General features: G+C 47.3%; 1 protein-coding gene across 1 annotated transcript in view; it reads right to left on the bottom strand.

Annotated features, from left to right (window-relative positions):
* LOC119968969 (T-cell surface antigen CD2-like) overlaps positions 1 to 21,372 on the bottom strand; it is a 43,952-nt gene extending 22,580 nt beyond the window's left edge. Inside the window, exons 1-3 of the mRNA XM_038802027.1 lie at positions 21,162 to 21,372; positions 20,728 to 21,048; positions 13,292 to 13,555 (exon numbers count right to left, since the gene is read on the bottom strand). Coding sequence (XP_038657955.1) covers positions 13,292 to 13,555; positions 20,728 to 21,048; positions 21,162 to 21,219 — 643 coding nt within the window. The 5' untranslated portion in view covers positions 21,220 to 21,372. The remainder of the gene's footprint in view (positions 1 to 13,291; positions 13,556 to 20,727; positions 21,049 to 21,161) is intronic.
* Positions 21,373 to 21,857: the final 485 nt, after the last annotated feature.

Consider the following 21,857-nt stretch of genomic DNA (forward strand, 5'->3'; position numbering starts at 1 on the left):
TGATGATTAGGTTCCACAGGTTCGTGGACAAGGAGCGGGTGCTGCAGTGGGCAAAGAGCGCCAGGAGCAGCACGTGGAACAGCAGTGTTCTCCGCATTTATCAGGACCTAAGCCAGGAGGTGGCTCGGCGGCGAGCAGCCTTTAAGAATGTCAAGGAGGTGCTGTTCAAGAAGCACGTGAAGTTTGGTCTGCTGTTCCCAGCTCGGCTATGGGTCACGCACCAGGGTCAACACCACTACTTCTCCGAGCCCGAAGAAGCGATGGATTTTGTGAGGGACCTGGGGCTGGTCCCGAAAGGAGGCCCCAAGGACGCGAGTTAGGGCCCGAGGATTTCTGTGGGAAGGAACGCCGAATGTGCCTGGACTGCTGCTCAACGGTTTGCTGGGCCAAGGGGCCAAGCGGAACATTTGAGACTCTTTCCTTTGTTCATGGACATTTATGTGCTTTTTTCTCTTTTTTCTGTGGTTTTTTTTTCCTGTTTGGGCTGGTTTGTGCTTTTTGTGCAGCTCGCGGAAGATACTGGAGCCGGCTTACCCCAGTGGGTGGGGAGGAGGACGGGGAAACAATGGGAATGAGACAGGAAGGCGCCGGAGTGTTGAGTCACCGGGCTAGCAGATTGGCTAGTCAAGGGAGTCAGATGGGGGGGGGGGGGGAAGTTGCAGCCAGTAGATGGCAGGGGTGGGGGTATCAGGGGGTGGGGTTAGAGGAGGGGGGGGTTGTTCTGCTGACGGGAGAGGGACTTGAAATAGGCACTGGAAAGGAGGTCGAGGGTGGAGGCAGCCAAAGGGCGGGCCAGGAATGGCGCGAAGCACGGGCCAGGGGCCGGCCCGAGAAAGGCTATGGCTGACCGGCGGGGTGGGGGGGTGGGATGTGCCCCCCGACCAGGCTGATCACCTGGAACGTCAAGGGACTGAATGGGCCGGTTAAGAGGGCGCGGGTGTTCGCGCACTTGAGGGCCCTGAGGGCGGACGTAATTATGTTGCAGGAGACACATCTGAAAGTGTCGGACCAGACCAGGCTAAGGAAGGGCTGGATTAGCCAGGTCTTCCACTCGGACTTGGACTCGAAGTCCAGAGGGGTGGCAATCATGATTAACAAGCGCGTGCAATTTGAGGCAGAGGGCATATCCGCAGACAGGGGGGGCAGATACCTGATGGTACGGGGCAGACTGGAGGGGAGAAGAGTGGTGCTGGTGAATATATATGCCCCGAACTGGGATGACGTGGACTTCATTAAAAGAGTGCTGGGGAAGATCCCGGACTTGGATTCTCGCAGGCTAATAATGGGAGGGGACTTTAACATGGTCCTTGACCCGACTGTGGATCGGTCGTGTCCCAGAACGGGTAGACTCTCAGAAATGGCAAGGGAGCTGAAAGGGTTTATGGAGCAAATGGGGCCAGTGGACTCCTGGAGAGATAGACAGCCAACAGGAAGGGGCTACTCATTTTACTCGCACGTCCATAAAGTATATTCCAGGATAGATTTCTTTGTACTAAGCAGGGACTGTATGGGGGAGGTAAAGAACACGGAATACTCAGCAATTACCATTTCAGACCATGCCCCGCATTGGGTGGACCTGCAGTTCGGGGGAGCGAGCTATCAACGCCCGCAATGGAGGCTAGATGGGGGACTGCTGTCGGAGGAGGGGATCTGCGAGAGGCTTCGGAAATGTATAAAAAATTACCTGCAGGTGAATGACACGGGGGAGGTCTCAGCGGAGACCTTGTAGGAGGCGCTAAAGGCAGTAGTGCGGGGGGAGCTGATTTCAATTGGGGCCCATAGAGCCAAGGCAGACCGGCCAGAGATGGATAGATTAGTTAGGGAAATAGGCCGGATAGATGAAGAGCACGCGGAGTCCCTGGGGGAGGTTTTACTCAGGGAGAGGCAGAGACTACAGGCGGAAATGGGGGCACTATCCACGAGCAGGGCCGTGGAACAGCTTAGGAAGGCGAGGGGAGTGGTGTACGAGCATGGGGAAAAGGCTAGCAGACTGTTAACGCAGCAACTCAGGAGGAGGGAGGCGGCCAGGGAAATAGGTAGAGTGAGGGACGAGGGGGGGGGGCGCAAAGTGGAGGACCCGGCAGAATTGAATAGGGTATTCCGGGACTTCTATCGTAAGCTGTATACTTCGGAGCCGTCGGAAGAACTGGAGGGGATGAAAAGGTTTCTGAACGGGTTAACATTCCCAACAGTTGGTGGGGGGCGAGTGGAAGAGCTGGGGGCCCCGATTAGAGTAGAGGAGGTATTGGGCCTTAAGGCTATGCAGTCGGGGAAGTCCCCGGGGCCGGATGGATACCCAGTAAAGTTTTATAGGAAGTTCTCTGAGCTGGTGGGCCCGGTCTTGGCGAGGGTTTTCAATGAGGCAAGGGGCAGAGGGACCCTGCCGTCGACAATGTCACAAGCCACCATATCTCTGATATTGAAGCGGGGTAAAGACCCGGAGGCGTGCGGGTCCTACAGGCCAATACGGGCAGCAGGGTAGCATGGTGGTTAGCATAAATGCTTCACAGCTCCAGGGTCCCAGGTTCGATTCCCGGCTGGGTCACTGTCTGTGTGGAGTCTGCACGTCCTACCCCTGTGTGCGTGGGTTTCCTCCGGGTGCTCCGGTTTCCTCCCACAGTCCAAAGATGTGCGGGTTAGGTGGATTGGCCATGCTAAATTGCCCGTAGTGTCCTAATAAAAGTAAGGTTAAGGGGGGGGGTTGTTGGGTTACGGGTATAGGGTGGATACGTGGGTTTGAGTAGGGTGATCATGGCTCGGCACAACATTGAGGGCCGAAGGGCCTGTTCTGTGCTGTACTGTTCTATTAATCTCCCTGATTAATGTAGACGCCACGCTCCTGGCAAAGGTACTGGCGGGTAGAATGGAGGACTGTGTACCGGAGGTGATTGGGGAGGATCAAACGGGGTTCGTTAAAGGTAGGCAGCTGGCGGCCAATCTGAGGAGATTGCTCAATGTGATAATGATGCCCCCGGCGGGTAGAGAGGTGGAGGTAGTGGTGGCAATGGACGCCGAGAAGGCCTTTGACCGGGTGGAGTGGGACTATCTATGGGAGGTGCTCGGACGGTTTGCGTTCGGGGAGGGATTGGTGGATTGGATCAAATTATTATATCAGGCCCCGAGGGCCAGCGTCAGGACCAACAGAGAAGTGTCGGAGTACTTTAGGTTGTACCGAGGGACCAGACAGGGCTGCCCGCTCTCCCCGCTGCTGTTTGCGCTGGCCATAGAGCCGCTGGCGATTGCGCTGAGAGCCGCAGAGGGTTGGAAGGGGATGGTGAGGGGCGGGGTTGAACACAGGGTTTCTCTTTATGCAGACGACCTGCTCCTGTACGTGTCGGACCCAGTGGCCGTGATGGGAACAATACTGGGAATGCTGAGGAAGTTTGGCCAGTTCTCAGGATACAAATTAAATACGGTCAAGAGTGAAATATTTGTGGTCCAGGCAAGGGGCCAGGAGAACAGATTGAGAGGGCTACCGTTTAGCCTGGTTGAGGAAAATTTCCGGTATTTGGGAATCCAGGTGGCACGAGACTGGGGCAGGCTGCATAAGTTAAATTTGGCCAGGGCGGTGGAGCAAATGAAGGGAGAATTTCGGAGATGGGATGCACTCCCGCTGTCGCTGGCAGGGAGGGTGCAGACTGTAAAGATGACAATCCTCCCTCGACTTTTGTTTATTTTTCAGTGCCTCCCGATCTTTATCCCACAGTCCTTCTTCAAAAGAGTTAACGGGCTGATCATGAGCTTTGTCTGGGCGGGAAAATCCCCACGGGTGAAGAAGGTGATGTTGGAGAGGAACCGCAGCGAGGGAGGGCTGGCTTTGCCGAGTCTGGTCAATTATTACTGGGCGGCCAACATCGCTATGATAAGGAAGTGGATGGTGGGTACGGGGTCTATTTGGGAGCGGGTGGAGGCGGCTTCGTGCAGGGGCTCCAGCTTGGAAGCCCTGGTCACGGCTCCTCTACCGCTGCCGCCGGCCAAGTACACCACCAGCCCAGTAGTGGTGACGACCCTGCGGATATGGGGCCAGTGGAGGAGGCATGTGGGGGAGATGGGAGCGTCTGTCTGGGCGCCAATCTGCGACAACCATCGGTTTGCCCCCGGCAGTATGGATGGGGGGTTCCGAGTATGGCGGCGAGCCGGGGCGGGAAGGGTGGGTGATATGTTCCTGGAAGGGAGCTTCGCGAGTTTGAGGAGCTTGGAGGAGAAATTTGGGTTGGTAAGGGGAAATGATTTTCGATACCTACAGTTGCGGGACTTTGTTCGTAGACAGGTCCCATCTTTCCCGCGCCTCCCGCCAATGGGGATCCTCGACAGAATAGTCTCTCGGAGGGAAGAAGGGGAGGGCAGAGTCTCGGGTATATATAAGGTGTTCATGAGGGAGGAAGGGTCCCAGACAGAGGAACTGAAACTTAAATGGGAGGAGGACCTAGGCGGGGAAATGGAGGATGGGCTGTGGGCAGAGGCCCTGAGTAGGGTAAATTCGACCGCGACATGTGCTAGGCTCGGGCTGATCCAATTTAAGGTCGTTCACCGGGCCCATATGACGGTGGCTCGGATGAGCAAATTTTTTGGGATAGAGGACAAATGCGCTAGGTGCGCGGGAGGACCAGCGAACCATGTTCACATGTTTTGGGCATGCCCTAAGCTGAGGGGGGGTACTGGGAGGGATTTGCGGGGGTCATGTCCCAGGTGCTAAAAACAAGGGTGGTGATGAGTCCAGGGGTGGCAATTTTTGGGGTTTCGGAAGAGACGGGCGTCCAGGGGGAGAAAGAGGCCGATGTTTTGGCCTTTGCTTCCCTGATAGCCCGGCGACGAATATTATTGGCGTGGAGGGACTCAAAGCCCCCGAAGACTGAGTGGTGGCTTGCGGACATGTCGAGTTTCCTGGGGATGGAAAAAATTAAGTTCGCCTTGAGGGGATCTGTGCAGGGGTTCACCCGGAGGTGGCAACCATTTATTGACTTATTTGCGGGAGAGTGAGCGTCAGCAGGGGGGTGGGGGGAGGGGGGGGGGGGGGGCGGTAGAGTAGAGTAGGAGGGAAAATATGGCGGGTAGTATCGGTGGGAGGGGAGCGGGCTTGTGCAATATGTTACGATGGAAGTATTGAAAGTACGTGGATGTTTGCACATTTTTGCCTTTTTTGCTTTCTTTCTGATGATGTCTGTAACTGTTAATAAAGCCAAAAACTACCTCAATAAAATTGTTTATTAAAAAAAAAAGAAGGCATATGGTGTGTTGGCTTTCATTAACAGGGGGATTGAGTTGAAGAGCCGTGAGGTTTTGCTGCAGCTTTATAAAACCCTGGTTCGACCACACTTGGAATATTGTGTCCAGTTCTGGTCGCATCATATAGGAAGGATGTGGATGCTTTGGAGATGCTGCAGAGGAGAATTACCAGGATGGTGCCAGGACTGGAGGGCAAGTCTTATGAAGAAAGATTGAGAGAGCTAGGGCTTTTCTCACTGGAGCAAAGAAGGAAGAGAAGTAACTTGATAGAGGTGTACAAGGTGATGAGAGGCATGGATAGAGTGGATAGCCAGAGATTTTTCCCCAGGGTGGAAATGGCTGTCATGAGGGGACATAATTTTAAGGTGATTGGAGGAAAGTATAGGGGAGATGTCAGAGGTAGTTTCTTTACACAGAGTGGTGGGTGCGTGGAATGCACTGCCAGTAGAGGTGGTGGAGTCAGAGTCATGAGGGACATTTAAGAGAATCTTGGACAGGCACATGTACAGCAGTAAATTGAAGGGGTGTAGATTACGTTGATCTTAGATTCGGATGATGTGGAGATGCCGGCGTTGGGACTGGGATGAGCACAGTAAGAAGTCCTACAACGCCAGATTAAAGTCTGGTTGCTGCCGGCGTGAACAGCGTGTGACCGCTATGTGTGGGACCTGTGGGGGGCGGAGGGAGGATTGAGCACCACAGGCATGCTCAAGAGGTGTCTGGCCCGCGATCGGTGCCCACCGATCGTCGGGCCGGCGTCTCTACAAGACGCATTCTTTTCCCTCCGCCGCCCGGCAAGATCAAGCCGCCATGTCTTGCGGGGCAGCGGAGGGGAAGACGGCAACCATGCATGCGCGGCTGACGTCACTTAGGTGCCGCCGGCCGCGTCAGTCCTGGCGCACCGCTTTGACGCAAGTGTCAAGGCCCGGCACGCAAAATTCATGTGCCGCCGCTCCTAGCCCCCCCGGGGGGGGGGGGGGGGGGGGGGGGGGAATAGAGGGCAAGGAGCGGCCTCCGACGCCAGCTGTTTGTCTCCCTTTGGGAGAATTGCGCCCATTGTTTGCAGCAAACTACCCAGCCTTCAGGACAGCGACCACGACACCACACAACCCTGCCATGGCAATCTCTGCAACACGTGCCAGATCGTTGACATGGGCACCACCATTACACGTGAGAACACCACCCACCAGGTACATGGTACATATCCGTGCAACGCGGCCAATGTTGTCTACCTCATATGCTGCAGGAAAGGATGTCCCGAAGCGTGGTACATTGGCGAGACCATACAGACACTGCGACAACGGATGAACGGACATCGTGCAACAATCGCCAGGCAGGAATGTTCCCTTCCAGTCGGGGAACACTTCAGCAGTCAAGGGCATTCAGTGTCTGATCTTCGGGTAAGCGTTCTCCAAGGCGGCCTTCAGGACGCGCGACAACGCAGAATCACAGAGCAGAAACTTATAGCCAAGTTCCGCAGACATGAGTACGGCCTCAACCGGGACCTTGTGTTCATGTCGCATTACATTCGTGGGCCGAAGAGCCTGTACTGTGCTCTACTGTTCTATGTTCTATTTTCTAAGCAGGAGGAGACTATTTGGCCCTTCGAGCCTGCTCTACCATTCATTATGATCATGGTCGATCATCAAATGAATATCATGATCCCGCCTTCCTCGAGTCCTTAGGGGCAGCATGGTAACATAGTAGTTAGCACAGTTGCATCACAGCTCCAGAGTCCCAGGTTTGATTCCCGGTTTGGGTCATTGGCTGTGCGGAGTCTGCACACTCCCTGTGCCTGCGTGGGGTTCCTCCGGGTGTGCCGGTTTCCTCTCACAGTCCAAAGATGTGCAGGTTAATTGGATTGTCCATGCTAAATTAGGCTTAGTGTCTAAAGGTTAGGTGTGGTTACTGGGTTACGGGGATAGGGTGGAGGTGTGGGCTTAGGCAGGGTGCTCTTTCTAAGGGCTGGTGCAGACTCGATGGGTCGAATGGCTTCCTTCTGCACTGTAAATTCTATGATTCTATGATTAACCTTGTGTGTGGCATCTTATCAAGTCCCTTTTGAAAAACCAAGCATACCACATCTACTGATTCCCCTTTTTTCAACCCACTGAGAGAAAACAGGGAGGTCCAGGCCAGTCATCGGGATAGTGTTGGAATCAATTATTAAGAAAGTCTCAGTAATGTATTTAGAAAACATAGTATGGTTAGAACATATCAATATAGTTTTATGATAGGGCAGCATGTGGCACAGTGGTTAGCACTGCTGCCTCATGGCGCCAAGGTCCCAGATTCGATCCTGGCCCTGGGTCACTGTCCGTGTGGAGTTTGCACATTCTCCCCGTGTTTGTGTACGTTTGCCCCCACAACCCAAAGATGTGCAGGGTAGGTGGATTGGCCACGCTAAATTGCCCCTTAATTGGAAAGAAAATGAATTGGGTACTCTAAATTTATTTTTTTTAAATATGGTTTTATGAAAGGGAAATCCTGTTTGACAAATTTATTAGAGATTTATGTGAGTGTAACACCCTCCTTTCTTGAATAATGGTGTTACATATGCCAGTTAGCAAACTGCTGAGCTATTCCAGAATCTGGGTAATTTTGGAAAATCATAGCTAACGTATCCAGTATCTCTTTTAGAAACATAGGGGGCTGGATTCTCTGCTCCCCGATGCCGAAATCGCGTTCTGCGACGGGGCGGAGACTCCGGTTTGCCGCCAAAATCGGGAGCGCCGCCGGTTTTTGAATTCTCCGCCCCCTAAAAAGCGGCATACTCTAGGAGTACTCCGTGCTGGTTATCTACGGCCCCAGGCCATTGCCTGAGGCCCGCCCCACGATGTTCTGTCGTCGATCGGCTGAGTTCCTGACAGCGTGGGTTACGTGTGCTCACACCATTCATGAACTCGGCGTGGCGGCTGCGGACTCAGGCCGGGGCTACCACAGTCAGGGGAGGGCCGATCGGCGGTCGGGGGGGGGGGGCTTCATTCGGGGCTGGGGGTTTTGTGGATAGTTGGTCCGGGGCACGCGAGCGGCCGATGGGGGGCATTACCTTGGCGGTCCGGGTCCCTGGGCTGAGTTCACCATGGAGCATGGCCTCTGAACCGGACGTCCTGGGGCTGTATCGGCAGCTAGAGCTGGGTGCACTATGTTGCCTCCCTGTTACCCCCCAGCAAAACGGGGAAACTGTGGCCATTTTACGCCAGATTTCCTGGAGTAAAACACCACCGTTTTCACCCCAGCATGGGGACTTAGTATGCAAGCCAGACCAGTAGATAAGCCATCGGGTCCTGGGGATTTGCCATATTTTAGAGTACATATCCTCTGCTAATATTAATTACCTTAATTTCGTCACTGCTATTAACCTGCTAGGTTACTGTTTATTTCTGGTATGTAACTTACGTCATCACTAAATATTTATTATTTATTCAGTGTCTCTGGCATTTCCTCACTACCAATGATAATTTCTCCTGCTTATTTTTAAGGGATTGACATATAATTTAGCTACTCTCTTCCTTTTTATATATTTGTAAAAGCAATTATAATCTGTTTTGTTTTACTTTTGTCTAGTTTAGTCTCATATTCTATTTTTTCCCTTTAATATCAAATATTTTGTGACCCTTTGCCGACTTTTAAACATTCCCAATCTTCCAACTTACTGCCGTTCGTTACCACATTGTGAGTCTCTTATTTTAGTCTGGTAGAATCCTTAACCTCTTTAGTAAGCCTTGCATGGGTCTATATTGCAGAATTTTGTTTTTCAATAGAATGTCAGAAATAGACAGTAACCCTAGCAGACTAATAAGAGTGAGGAAATTCAGGTAATTAATATCAGCAGAGACTATGTACTGGAGAACCTCAAGGGACTAAAAAATGACAAATCCCCAGGAATTGATGGTCTGCATCCTCGGGTTCTAACAAACATAGTCACAGAGAAAGATTATTTTAAACATTTTGAATTGTTTCTTTAAATGTTTTCAACAGGTTATTTACCTCCAAAGGTTTAAGTCCATGTTCCCAATAAATCACAACCGGGTCTCCAATTGTTTGTGATTGGAATATATCATTTTCAAACTTAATGTCAAATTCACCTGTATTATTAGCATTATTTCCCAGTGATCTCTTACTATTATTCGTTATCCCTGCCTCATTGTCAAATACTATGGACGGGATTCTCTGATCCTGAGGCTAAATGTTGACACCATCGTAAATGCCGTCGCGTTTTACGACAGTGTCAACAGGCCCCCAGGATCAACGGTCCTGCGCCTCACAGGGGGCCAACACGGAACTGGAGAGCCTCACGCTGCTCCAGCTGCCGATACCGGCGTCAAACGGGCCCCGCGGGTCTGTGCATATGCGCTGCGGCCGGCGCAAATTCGCACATGCATGTTACGACCAGCGCGAACTCGGCCTTCTCCACGCCGGCCCCGATGCAACATGGCAGAGAGCTACAGGGGCCAGCCGTGGAGTAAAATAGGCCCCCGCCAGGAGAAGTCGGCCTGACAATCTGTAGGCCCCGATCACTAGCCAGGCCACGGTGGAGGCACCCTCCCGCCCAGAGTCGAATCCACCTCCCCCCCACCAAGCCGCCCCTGCAGGATGAATGGCGAGATCCCGCTGGGTAGGACCACATGTGAACGGCGCCGTCGGGACGCGGCCTATCTTGGCGGCCACTCGGCCCAACGCGCGCGGAGAATCGCTGGTGTGGCCACCGACTGGTGCTGCGCCAATGGCATCGATTCTCTGGTAACCGGAGAATCGGCGGACCAGCGTTAGAGCGGCGTCGCGTGAATCACAGCCCTCCCCCCACCCCGCCGATTCTCAGACCCGGCCTGGGGTTGGAGAATCTCGCCCTACATCTTCAGCCCTATCTGGCAGTAGAATACCATTACAAAAGCAAACTCGCCTTCCAGACCACCTTTGTCAATTTGATTGGTCCAGTCTGTATGAATCTTAAAGTCCCCTGTAACTGGTACATTGTCTTTGTTTCAAACTCCAATAATTTCTTATTTAATATTCTGTCCAATGGTATAACTACAGTTAAGAGGCCTATAAATTACTCCCGCTACCATTTTGTGTCCTTGTTATATCTAAGCTTCACCAATACTGATTCTGCTTTCTGATTTTCTGAGCTAAGATCATTTCTCACTAATATCACTAATCACCCTCAACTAACAAGGCTTCCCCTCCTCCTTTTCCATTCTGTCTGCCTTATTGAAATGTATGTCCTGGAAAACTTGATACATGAGATTTGATTAAAATGTTCAAAATCATGAGGAGGCTGGATAGAGTAGATAGGGAGAAACTGTTCCCACTGGTAAACGTATTGAGAATGAAAGGGCACAGATCAAAGGTGCTTTGCAAAAGAAGCAAATGAGATATGAAAGGGGCAAATGAGATATGAAAGAAACTTCTTCACACAGTAAGCGGCTTAGATCTGGAACGCACTGCCTGAAAGTGTAGTGGAGGCCGGTTCAATCTCAAGCATTCAAGAGGGCAGTGGAAGATTATTTGAATAGAAATTATATGTACAGATACGGGAAAAAAGCAAGAGAACGACACTAAGTCATATTTCTCATTTGTAAAGGCTGTGCAGGCATGATCATCTGAATGGACTCTTTTAACTGTAACAATTCTGTGTTTCTGTGATTTGCAACCATATTCACCTTCTAAAAGGTGTAAATCACCAAGCAATACATAAGAAAGCAATTAGATCTAAGGAATTTATGTCCATTTGTGCCATTCATTCATCAAATCTTACTGCGGATGCTCCACCCATTCCAATAAAGTGACGTCAATTTTATTTTTTGACTACCATTCCCTGCATAGACCTTGCGATCTGATGCACTGCTGCCAATAAAATCCCTACCTCACTCAACTTGTTTTTATTGCCTCAACTTCTATCTTCGAATCTCGTTTCACCGGCATCCTCTTCCGCTCTGTTGGTTTAAAGAAATGTTTTTCTCCTACTCTGTCTCCATTTGCTGGTGCACTGTCACCTTTATGCACTCTGCTCTGCTCCTTCCTGTCACAATCTGATTACCATTACCTGTGGCAGTAATCAATGCTATTGCCTTGTCCTTTTTCTAGTTTCAAAATCCTCCCTCAGGTGATCGCTTCCCCGCACCCACCTATTTAGTTTGAAGTCCTCTCTCGAGCCCTAGTTATACGACAGCCTGCAGCCCCTAAATTGATGCAACCTTTTATATATGAGGAATTTGCTAGATTTCCATTAGGTGAGCTACCAGCTGAAGATCATAACTGTTTTGGCAGAAAATGTAAATTCCTCAAACTTCACAAAATTTGGATTTTCATGGTTAACCTTTTGGTTATTATCATGTGTTTAGCTTAAACATTTCCAGTAAAATGGAAGCTCTTGTTCGTACAAGGTAATCACCAAGGCTAGTTGTGAATTAAGTGAAAGGAAAATAATTCTTAAGTTTTTGGGCGCTTCATGGTTTTGCAAAATTATTCCTTGCAGCTGGGCAGTATTCTTACTTTCTTATGTATTGCTTGGTGATTTACAGCCTTCATCTTCTCCGAGGCTATTGATTTACCTTTGTTATGGTGATCCTGAAATACTGTTATCCCATCAAATGTAATGGTAAAGTTTCTGTTGCTTTCATATTTGCTGAACATATACACACCAAAACATTGCTTCAAAATTCGACAAACTCTGGAATGGTTTCTGCAGGTTGGAAGGTAACAAATTTCACCAAATTATTTAAAAAGGGAGGGAGAGAAAGAACAGGGAGCTATAGATCTGTTCGTCTCACATCAGTGGTAGGGAAAATGCTGGAATCCATTATAAAGAATGTGTCAGACACTTAGATAATAATGATCTGGCTGGGCATAGCCAACGTGGATTTCTGAAAGGAAAATCATAAATTGGAGTTTTTTGATGATGTTACTGACAGAATTGATAAAGGATATAGTATACTTGGATTTTCAGAAGGCTTTTGATAAAGTCCCCCAAAGGAGGTCGGTTAGCAAAACTAAAGCAGATGGGACAGGTGGTAATACACTGGTATGGATTAAGGATTGGCTAACAGGCAGAAAACAGAGTGGAAATAAACAGGTCATTCTCATGTAGGCAGGCTGTGGCTAGTGGGTACCTCAAGGATCAGTACTTGGTCCCCAGCTGTTCACAATATATATCAATGATTTGGATGTGGCGATCATATGTAATATTTCCAAGTTCGCTGATGGTACAAAGTTAGGTGGGAATGTGTATTGTCAGGAAGATACAAAGCGGCATCAAGAGGATTTGGGCAGACCTAGTGACTGCAAGAACATGGCAGATGGAATTTAATGCGGTAAAATGCAAGGGTATATACTTTGGTAGGAGGAACAGAAGTGCAGGGTATTTTGTAAATGGTGAGAGATTAGAGAGTGTAGTTGTACAAAGGGACCTGGGTGTCCTTATCAATAAGTCACTGAAGGCCAGCAAGCAATTAGGAAGGCTATTGGGAAATTAGCCTTTATTGCTATCATACTGAATACAGGAATAGTGAGGTATTGCTTCAATTATATAGAACCTTGGTTGGACTGCACCTGGAATACTGTGTACAGTTTTGGTCCCCCACCATAGAAAGGATATTATTGCCATGGAGATAATGTAATGAAGGTTCACCAGGCTTGTTCAAGGGATAGCAGGTTTGCCCTTTGAATACGGATTGGGGAAACTGGGCCTGTATTCTCTAGAGTTTGGAAGAATGAGAGGATCCCTCATTGAAACCTGCAAAATACTTAAAGGGATGGACTGGGAAGATGCAGGTAAGATGTTTCCCCTGGTGGGGAAGTCGAGAACCAGAAGACACAATTTCAAAATAAGGGAGAAACCACTTAGGACCGAGTTGAGGAAAAGTTTGTTTACTCAAACTTGAGTCATTGAGTATGTTTACAGTAGAGATTGATAGCTTTCTAAACACCAATGATGTAAAAGGATATGGGGATGGTGCGAAGCAAAAGTCATTGAAGTGGATGATCAGTCATGATTGTATTGCATGGCGGACTCTATGGGCTGAATGGCCTACTCCTACTCTTATGTTCCCACGTTTACACTTGCCTGCACAGGTGAGTTCTCTTGGATCAGTCTGACTTTTACTAATTCGGTTTTCAACTTTACAGAAGAATGTTTTGTTGCCAAAAAATGAGTTTGAGTTCTTCAGTGTAGCTTTCTTTCCATCAGATGAAAACACAGCATTGTCCTCGGTGAGTTGTTGGTCATTCAAATAGAAGGTATCGGGTGTCCCTCCTTGAACTCGACATGACATGGTCACACCTTGCTCAGAATCACAAGTAATATCCAGTACTGGTGTTGAAAGTTTCTCTGAAATAGAAAAAAGTGTGAAGTCTGTGTAAATCCCTTCTTGTGTCATTCTAAAATAGGTCTTCATTCTAAAATCGATCTTCTTTCAGACATTTAAAATTATTTATATTCCTTGACTGAACTTCAGACAGCAGAATGGTCAAATACCTGCTGAGATTGGAATCTATCTATATCTTTATCTTATTAAAATTTTACATCAATGTGTGGTTTAAGCACCCTCAAATAGAAAGAATCTAAAAGTAATAGAAAGGGCAGCACGGTGGTGCAGTGGTTATCTTTGCTGCCTACGGCGCTGAGGACCCGGGTTTGAATCCCAGCCCTGGGTCACTGTCCATGTGGAGTTTGCACATTCTCCCAGTGTCTGCGTCAGTTTTACCCCCACAACCCAAAGATGTGCAGAGTAGGTAGATTGGCCATGCTAAATTGCCCCTTAATTAGAAAAAAAAAATTATTGGGTACTCTAAATTTATTTAGTAATAGAAAAGGTGAATTGTAGATTCACCACTGTTGAATGATGAGATAGAATTGGGAAGAGAAATTTGACTAAATGAAAAAAGCCTTGAATAAAAGTATTTTTTAAAAAGGAAGCAAAATTTGAGAAATTTGGGCTTTTGCACTCAAACTACAAAGAGTGTATATGTGTGATAAATGAGTGATGTGAGAGTGAATGTGTGCGAGAGTGAGTGTGTCTGTGAGTGAATAAGTGCTTGTGTGTGTGTGAGTGAGTGTGCGTGAGTGTGTGTGAATGAATGTAAGTGTGCATGAGAGTGAGTGTGTGAGAGAGATTATTGTGTGTGAGTGAGTGTATGAGAGTGTGTTTGTGAGAGTAGCTGTATGAGTAGTGCATGAGTGTGAGTGAGTGACTGCGAGAGTGAGCGAGTATGTGTATAAGATGAGAGTGTGTGAGAGTGGCTGTGTGAGAGTGAATCAGTGTATGTGAGTGTGTGAGAGTGAGCTAGTATGTGTATGAGAAAGATGAGTGTGTGTGAGAATGAGTGTGTGAGAGTGGCTGTGTGAGAGGGAATCAGTGTATGTGAGTGTGTGAGAGTGAGCTAGTATGTGTATGGGTAAGATGACTTTGCGTGGGAGTGAGTGTGTGTGTAAGAGAGACTCTAGTGTGTGTGTAAGCAAGTGCATTTTTGAGAGAAACAAGTGTGCGTGTGAATAGGAGTTTGTATGTGTGATAATGAGTGAGAGTGTGTGTGGGCGTGAGTGAGTGTGTGTGTGGGAGTGAGCAAGTGTGTGTGATTGAGTGTGGGGGGAATAAGTGCGTGTGAGAGTGAGTGTGTGTGAGTGTGCGTGTGGGAGTGAGCGAGTGTGTGTGTGTGTGGGTGTGTGTGAGAGTAAGTGTGTGTGGGAGTAAGCAAGTGTGTGTGTGTGAGTGAATGTGTGAGAGAGATGAGTGTGAGTGAGGGTGTGTGTGGGCATGAGTGAGTGTGTGTGAGAGATGAGTGTGAGTGAAGGTGTGTGTGGGCATGAGTGAGCGTGTGTGAGAGATGAATGTGAGTGAGGGTGTGTGCGGCCATGAGTGAATGTGTGTGAGAGATGAATGTGAGTGAGGGTGTGTGCGGCCATGAGTGAGTGTGTGAGAGAGATGAGTATGAGTGAGGGTGTGTGCGGCCATGAGTGAGTGTGTGTGAGAGATGAGTGTGAGTGAGGGTGTGTGCGGCCATGAGTGAGTGTGTGTGAGAGAGATGAGTGTGAGTGAGGGTGTGTGTGAGAGTAAATACGTATGAGAGAGTGAGAGAATCCTGAGACTGGGAGTGAGCTGCATAGACACACACAAACAAAACGCTTGTGCGGGGAAGAACACAGACACCCAGCTCCTCTTTCCTCTCCACAAACCTCTTTATGCACCAGGCCCGGGAGATGAGGAAAACTCAGGCAGAAAGGCAATCCACACCCAACACCCACTTGTGTATGAATTTCACCAAAGCTAGTTGGAATGATCCCCACCGGAGGCAATCACAGGTCCGATCTCCTCCCTTTCCCTGGTCCCTTGGGGCCTGGTCTGTCTATCTTTAGATCTACTTCTTAAGTGAAAAGGCAAAACAGGTTTGACTCGTTAGCTCTACCTCTAAGCACTTTTGAATGATTCTGTGTAATTGGCTGACAAAGCTGTGATTATAAAGTGTATCACTGTGGAACCTGAGCTTTTGATTGGCTTTATAAGAGGCACTGCGTACAAAAGCCAAGAGGTTTTGCTGAACCTATATAAAATAGTTTGACCCCACTGCAACTATGTTCCCTAATTCTGAGCATCCAAAAGGATGCAAGGGGGGAAGCTAAGGCTGTGGTGGGAGCTGGAGAAGATAATAAGGGACCTTAATAAGGGAAACAGGAGGAGCACCAAGGCCCATGATTATTCTCCCCAGTCCTGATGTCTGCCTTCTATGTGAACTTATTACCATGTCATTGCAAAATCTTCTAACAAAACATTCAAAATAATTTCTGAAGCTTTTTGAACTGAAAGTATTTGATTTGCCATTTATGACAGAAATGTTTCATTTTTAAACATCAGAAATACACATTTCAGAATAACATGAAAATGTATCAGTTTGATTGACTTTTGTGTTAATTTTATAGGTCTACATTAAAGCTTTTTGTGAACAGAGTCTTTCCAAAACTTTGAACTTGGATTTGATATTTTAAACCTCTTCATGGCCTCACTCCACCCTATCATTGCTGCCATTTCTAGTCCTACATCCTTGGTGTGTAGGTCGAGTTTTACTCAGATGGTATCACACGCTGTCGGTTCAGGCCCCACTCCATGTCTTGAGAACAACAAACTTGGCTGACACTCCAGTATTGGAGGTTCTGCCTTTCAGAAGAGGTGTTAAACTGAAGTCACCTGCCCTTTCAAATGGGCATAAAAGATCCCAAGCACGATTTCAGAAAAGCAGCTTTGCCATTTTGCCTGGTGTGCTGGCCAATATTTATCTCTCAGCCAACATCAGAAAAGCAGATTACCTGGTATGTATCAAATTGCACTTTGTGGGATCTTGCTGATTGAAATTTCCCAGTGCGTTTCTTACAATACAATACGGTTTCTTACAATGCGGAGACATTTCTTCAGCCAGAGAGTGGTGGGCCTGTGGAATTCATTGCCGCGGACTGCAGTGGAGGCCGGGACGCTAAATGGCTTCAAGGCAGAGATAGATAAATTCTTGATGTCGCGAGGAATTAAGGGCTACGGGGAGAATGCTGGTAGGTGGAGTTGAAATGCCCATCAGCCGTGATTGAATGGCGGAGTGGACTCGATGGGCCGAATGGCCTTACTTCCACTCCTATGTCTTATGGTCTTATGGTCTTAATACAACAGTAATTACACTTCACTGGGCAGGATTTTCTGTGTATTTTCCAGAGGAGGAAGTGGCTCACCGAAAGCCGTCAGCGAGATTTTCCTTGCCGCCAATGTCTCCAGCAATTTGTATTGCTTGCCCAACCCGTCGCCCGGAACCTGCCATGGAGGGGTCGCTTTTGGTGGGTCCGGAACATCCTGCTGGCAGGCAAGGCAGGAAAATCCGGTCTTGTATTGTCCAAGAGGTTTGATTGTGAAAGGTGCTAAATCAAGGCCATAATTCTCCAGCCGTTCATGCCGGCAAGATTCTCTGGTCTTGCCAGCAGGGTACCACCTCCCACGTGGGAGGCTTCAAGGGGGATTGCCATTGACAGCAGCGTAAGCAGAGAATCTCACCGCCAGGGAACATCGCTCTGCCGCCCTCTGCTGAGAGACACGTGGCTTGGAGGCCGGAGGATCCTGCCCCAAGGGCTCGTTTCTCCTGCCCCGCTCACCGCAAGAACGCTACGGGCGAACCGCGTACAATGGAGAACTCCATTGACCTCAGGCGTCAGGCGGACGCGGCCGGAGAATCCCGCCCTATGTTTTTCAATTGCTCTTCTCTCCATAACTCTCCCTTCCTCTAATTCTGGAGAACGTTGGTCTTCCCTCCCTCAGCTCATCTTCCTCTCCTCGTCTCTCTCCTTTGAACACACTTCCTTGATCAATGTTTTGACAAATTTCATACATCCTGTTTGCCTGATTACACCTTTGTAAAGCATCCTGGGATATTCTTCGATGTTAAGGTATACAGTAAATGCAAATTATCATCATGATAAAAGTCATTAAACATCAGGCTGCTGCCTTGCTTTGCTCTCTGCTCTAACTGCCCTCCAAAACAATCAATGACCAGCAGGCCCACTCATCACTAATAATCTTTGACGTTTCCTCACATTCTCCTACTCCTTGGCTTCCCCTTCTCTGAAATTTAAACTTCAAAGTTGAAACCAAATCCCTAATCACCATTGCTGCAAAAATGTAGAACTTCAATTTGAACATGCATCTCATTGGGTCCTTCTTAAAATTTGTAAATGTTACAATACTTTGATGCTTGCATTAAAAATAAATGAAATATGTACCTCACTGTGCCTCCTCCATGTTGTTGCACGCTCCCAGCTGGAAGATCAGCTCTATCTTCCTTCCCAGCTCTGACATATGGCCCAATTAATTTACAAAATGATTTTCCTGCTCTGCATATTTTAAAATAAACCTGCAACAATGCTGTCAAACTTTCACCTAATAATTCTATTGTTATTAAACAGTATCATTTTCAAAATGAAGAACGCTGAAGTAAAAGTATTGCATTGATAACTAAGTGGTGCAATGGTCTCGACACATTCACCTCAGCACTTACATTTGAATCTAACCCAGACTGATGGAATACAATTTCTGCTGTGTCAAATGAACAGGACAGTTTCAACAACGTTCCTGTCAGTCTACAGCCTTCAACTGTCTCTAATTCAGCACTAATGGCAATCTCAAAGAATGACTGGTGCGAAAAATAGAAACATTGGTGCAGTAGGAGGTAGCCTTTGAAGGTTACGATGGCGAGAGCTCTATGTATCTGGTTGTGCTATAATTGGCTGGAGAGTTCTTGATACTGACATCAGGTGCTTGATTTTCAATCTGGGGTCACGAACCTGTGCAGCAGCTGTATTATTGACGCAACACCATTTGGGCTGGAAGCGAGCCTGGCACCCAATTATGGATGCCAGGTGCTGCACGGAACTGGCTGTAGACTGCAATGCTCCACGGCAGATAGCAGCCACGATTGGGCTTGCCGCTGCTTTGCAGATTGGAGCAGGCAGGAGAGCAGAGAGTGGACAGCCTCAAGGGGTCAAATGGTCAATCAGAAGGTATTTGTCCCTCTCTGTTTGAATAACCTTATTTTCCCATTACTTTTACTCATCACCTCCATCACATAATGGCTCTTTACATTCCTCCTGACAGCTGAGCATTCACATGAACCAGACCATTTGCTTTTCCCAGTCTCCACTTTGCAAACCTTCTTCAGGCCCTCCCCAGCTGGTTATGAAGTTATTCGTGAAGCTCAGTTGGAGGCAAGAAGATTTCCAGCTCCACACCTTCCTAGCTTTGAGAATACAAGAGTGTTCTGGAGGCCTGGGAAAACTGAGATGCCAACTGCGGGTGCTCTTTTCAAAACATGTCTGCACCCAACCTCTTCTCCACAGGCAATTGAAAATCAAGCCCCAGGTATCTCTGACAGGTAGAGTTCTATTCTTTAAAACTAACATAATAACAATAATCTTTATTGTTCTTCAGTCTCACGAATAGGCTTACATTAACACTACAATGAAGTTATTGTGAAAATCCCCTAGTTGCCACACTACGCGCCTGTTCGGGTACACAGAGGGAGAATTCAAAATGTCCAATTCACCTAACAGCACGTCTTTCGGGACTTGTGGGAGGAAACGGGAAGAACGTGCAGATTCAGCACAAACAGTGACCCAAGCTGGGAATCGAACCTGGGTCCCTGGCGCTATGAAGCAACAGTGCTAATCACTGTGTTACCGTGCCGCCCGCATCCTTCACTTCGCTAAATATTTTTTTGAAGTATTTTACTTCCTGTGAAAGTCTTTCTCCCATTTTACTTCATCATTGTTTTCCGTCACATTATTGGTATTACTTACTCTGAAGCCCTCCAAGCTTTGTCTCTAAGTCGGTGAACTTGTTGATGATATATTCTGAAACATTTGTGTACAGCTAAAACTAACCTGGGTAGTACTGGGATTTAGTTTTGACAGTTCTAATCTGGTACATACCTGATATTAATGTGCCGGACCATTATTGTGTATGAAGAAATTACAGAAATTCCAAGCAAAGTTACATCCCAACCTTGCAATTAATGTTTCTGAGGATTGAGCTGCTCAACAAGTACATGCATCCCATAATATCCATAGCCAGTAGTCCTCATGTATACAGTCATGGATGGATATACCTGACACAACAAATCACTTTCATATTTGCTTGCCCATTCAATTGATCTGACGTTCTCCATTCCTCCCATCACTCGCTACCTTTCCCTGGTCCTTCACAGAAGGACCCACTGGGGTTGAGATTCAGCTTGAGTTAATGGAAAAGAAAATAAGACACTGCAGATGCAGATAAAATTCACACCAAATGATCCCCTTAAGAAGTTATAAATTTACTATAATTGAGTTTATTGTATTTACCCTGATGAAGTATCCTAGTGCTTACCACCTACACAGAGCCTTTGAAGGACATGAAAGTGCCTTCAGCAATTTGACTTAAAATGGAGGTGAGGTAATTTTTTTTCTCTCGGGGAGTTGAGTATTTGGAACTCTCTTCCTGAAAAGGTGGTGGATGCAGAGTCTCTGAATATTTTTAAGAAGTGGACAGATTCTTGGTAAGCAAGGGGTTAATAGGTTGTTGGGGGGAGGCGGAATGCAGATTTGAGGTTACTATCAGATCAGCCATGATCTTATTAAATGGTGGAACAGGTTTGAGGGTCTGAATGGCCTACACCTGCTCCGTGTTTGTATGTTCATATTGTTAAATATGATTACAGGCAAACCTACCTCAGCTGTGTGTAGCACGACAAGCATAGTGGTAGTTCTCTGGGTCAGTGGTGAACATTAATTTCACCCTGTTAGGTGCTCAAAGATCCACTGCAGGTGCATTTCCTAAACTTAAGGTACCTACTCCATCACAATAATATTGACTTATAGATCATCACGGGTCAGTCATTTCTGATACCAGAAGCTACTTGCAGGTAATTATTTTGCGAAAGGGAAGTGTCTTGAAGGTTTCGGTTAGATTCAATTAGGGAGTTTTGAAGAAATAAACTCACCAAGTAAATGCAATTTAAAATCTTGAGAGAATTGAAGTTTTCCATCCTTGTTGTGTGCTTCAAATCTGTATTCTCCTTCATCATCTTTTGTCGTGATGTCAAATCTCAGTGTGCCATTTGGAAAAATTTCAACTCTCGACTTAAATTTTCCATATGCCCGAGAACCATTTTTGTATCGTGCAACTAACGTTGAGCTTTCTTTAACCCACTTAAAGTCACTTTCAGTATTGAAGCTTTGATTCCAAAAATGTACAAACAAAGGATGGCCACATTCACTATAAACATTTCCTACATCGCCAGTACCTTCTGTAAGAAACCGTCCTGAAAATGAACAGAAAATAAATGCTAAAAATTACAATCCAATTAATTGAGATGCGGAATTGAAAACAATTACTTTCAAGTTATAAATAAGTTTTCAGGTTAGTTTAACTTACCAGAGACAGCTATCATGAGAATCAAGCTGTATTGTGCACAGTTACTATAAGAAATCATCCTGACTGGTTTTAACTGCTTGGTCAGAACTCTGATTTAGTTAACAATATTCATAAGAAGGGAACTAAAGAGAACTGCATTGGAAAGTTTCTGCAAGCACTTTGACAGGAAGGAAGGGAGGGAATAAACAAATAAGAGCCAAATTGAGTTCCAGACCGCCAATGACACAAATTGATGTTTAGTTCGAAAACTATGCTGAAAGGAAAGCAATTTTAACCTAAGATCTCCCCATAAATGCTGTGTAAAAAACATAAAGCGAAAAAATCTACTTCTTATTCAAAAAATATTCACAGAGCTCCGCCAGGTCTAGTGGTTGTAAAAGATCCGAACAACTGAACCTTCCAACAGTTCTTCAGCTGTCACTGGCCACGATAGTGGATTGGGTGGCTGTACTTTTGGTGTTGTGGTGCTGGTGATGCCTGTGATGTATGTCACCCTTCTGGTGCTGGGCACGCCTGTTGCCATTTTGACAAGAGTGATAGGAAGCGTGCAAGGATGGAGGGAAGGTAAATTGCAACAGCAGCCAACTTGTAGCCATGGTTTGACACTAGTGGGGCTATTTTTGAAAAATGAAATGAAATGAAAATCACTTATTGTCACAAGTAGGCTTCAAATGAAGTTACTGGGAAAAGCCCCTA

This window comes from Scyliorhinus canicula, chromosome 7, assembly GCF_902713615.1.
Source record: "Scyliorhinus canicula chromosome 7, sScyCan1.1, whole genome shotgun sequence".
Taxonomy (NCBI): Eukaryota; Metazoa; Chordata; class Chondrichthyes; order Carcharhiniformes; family Scyliorhinidae; genus Scyliorhinus; species Scyliorhinus canicula.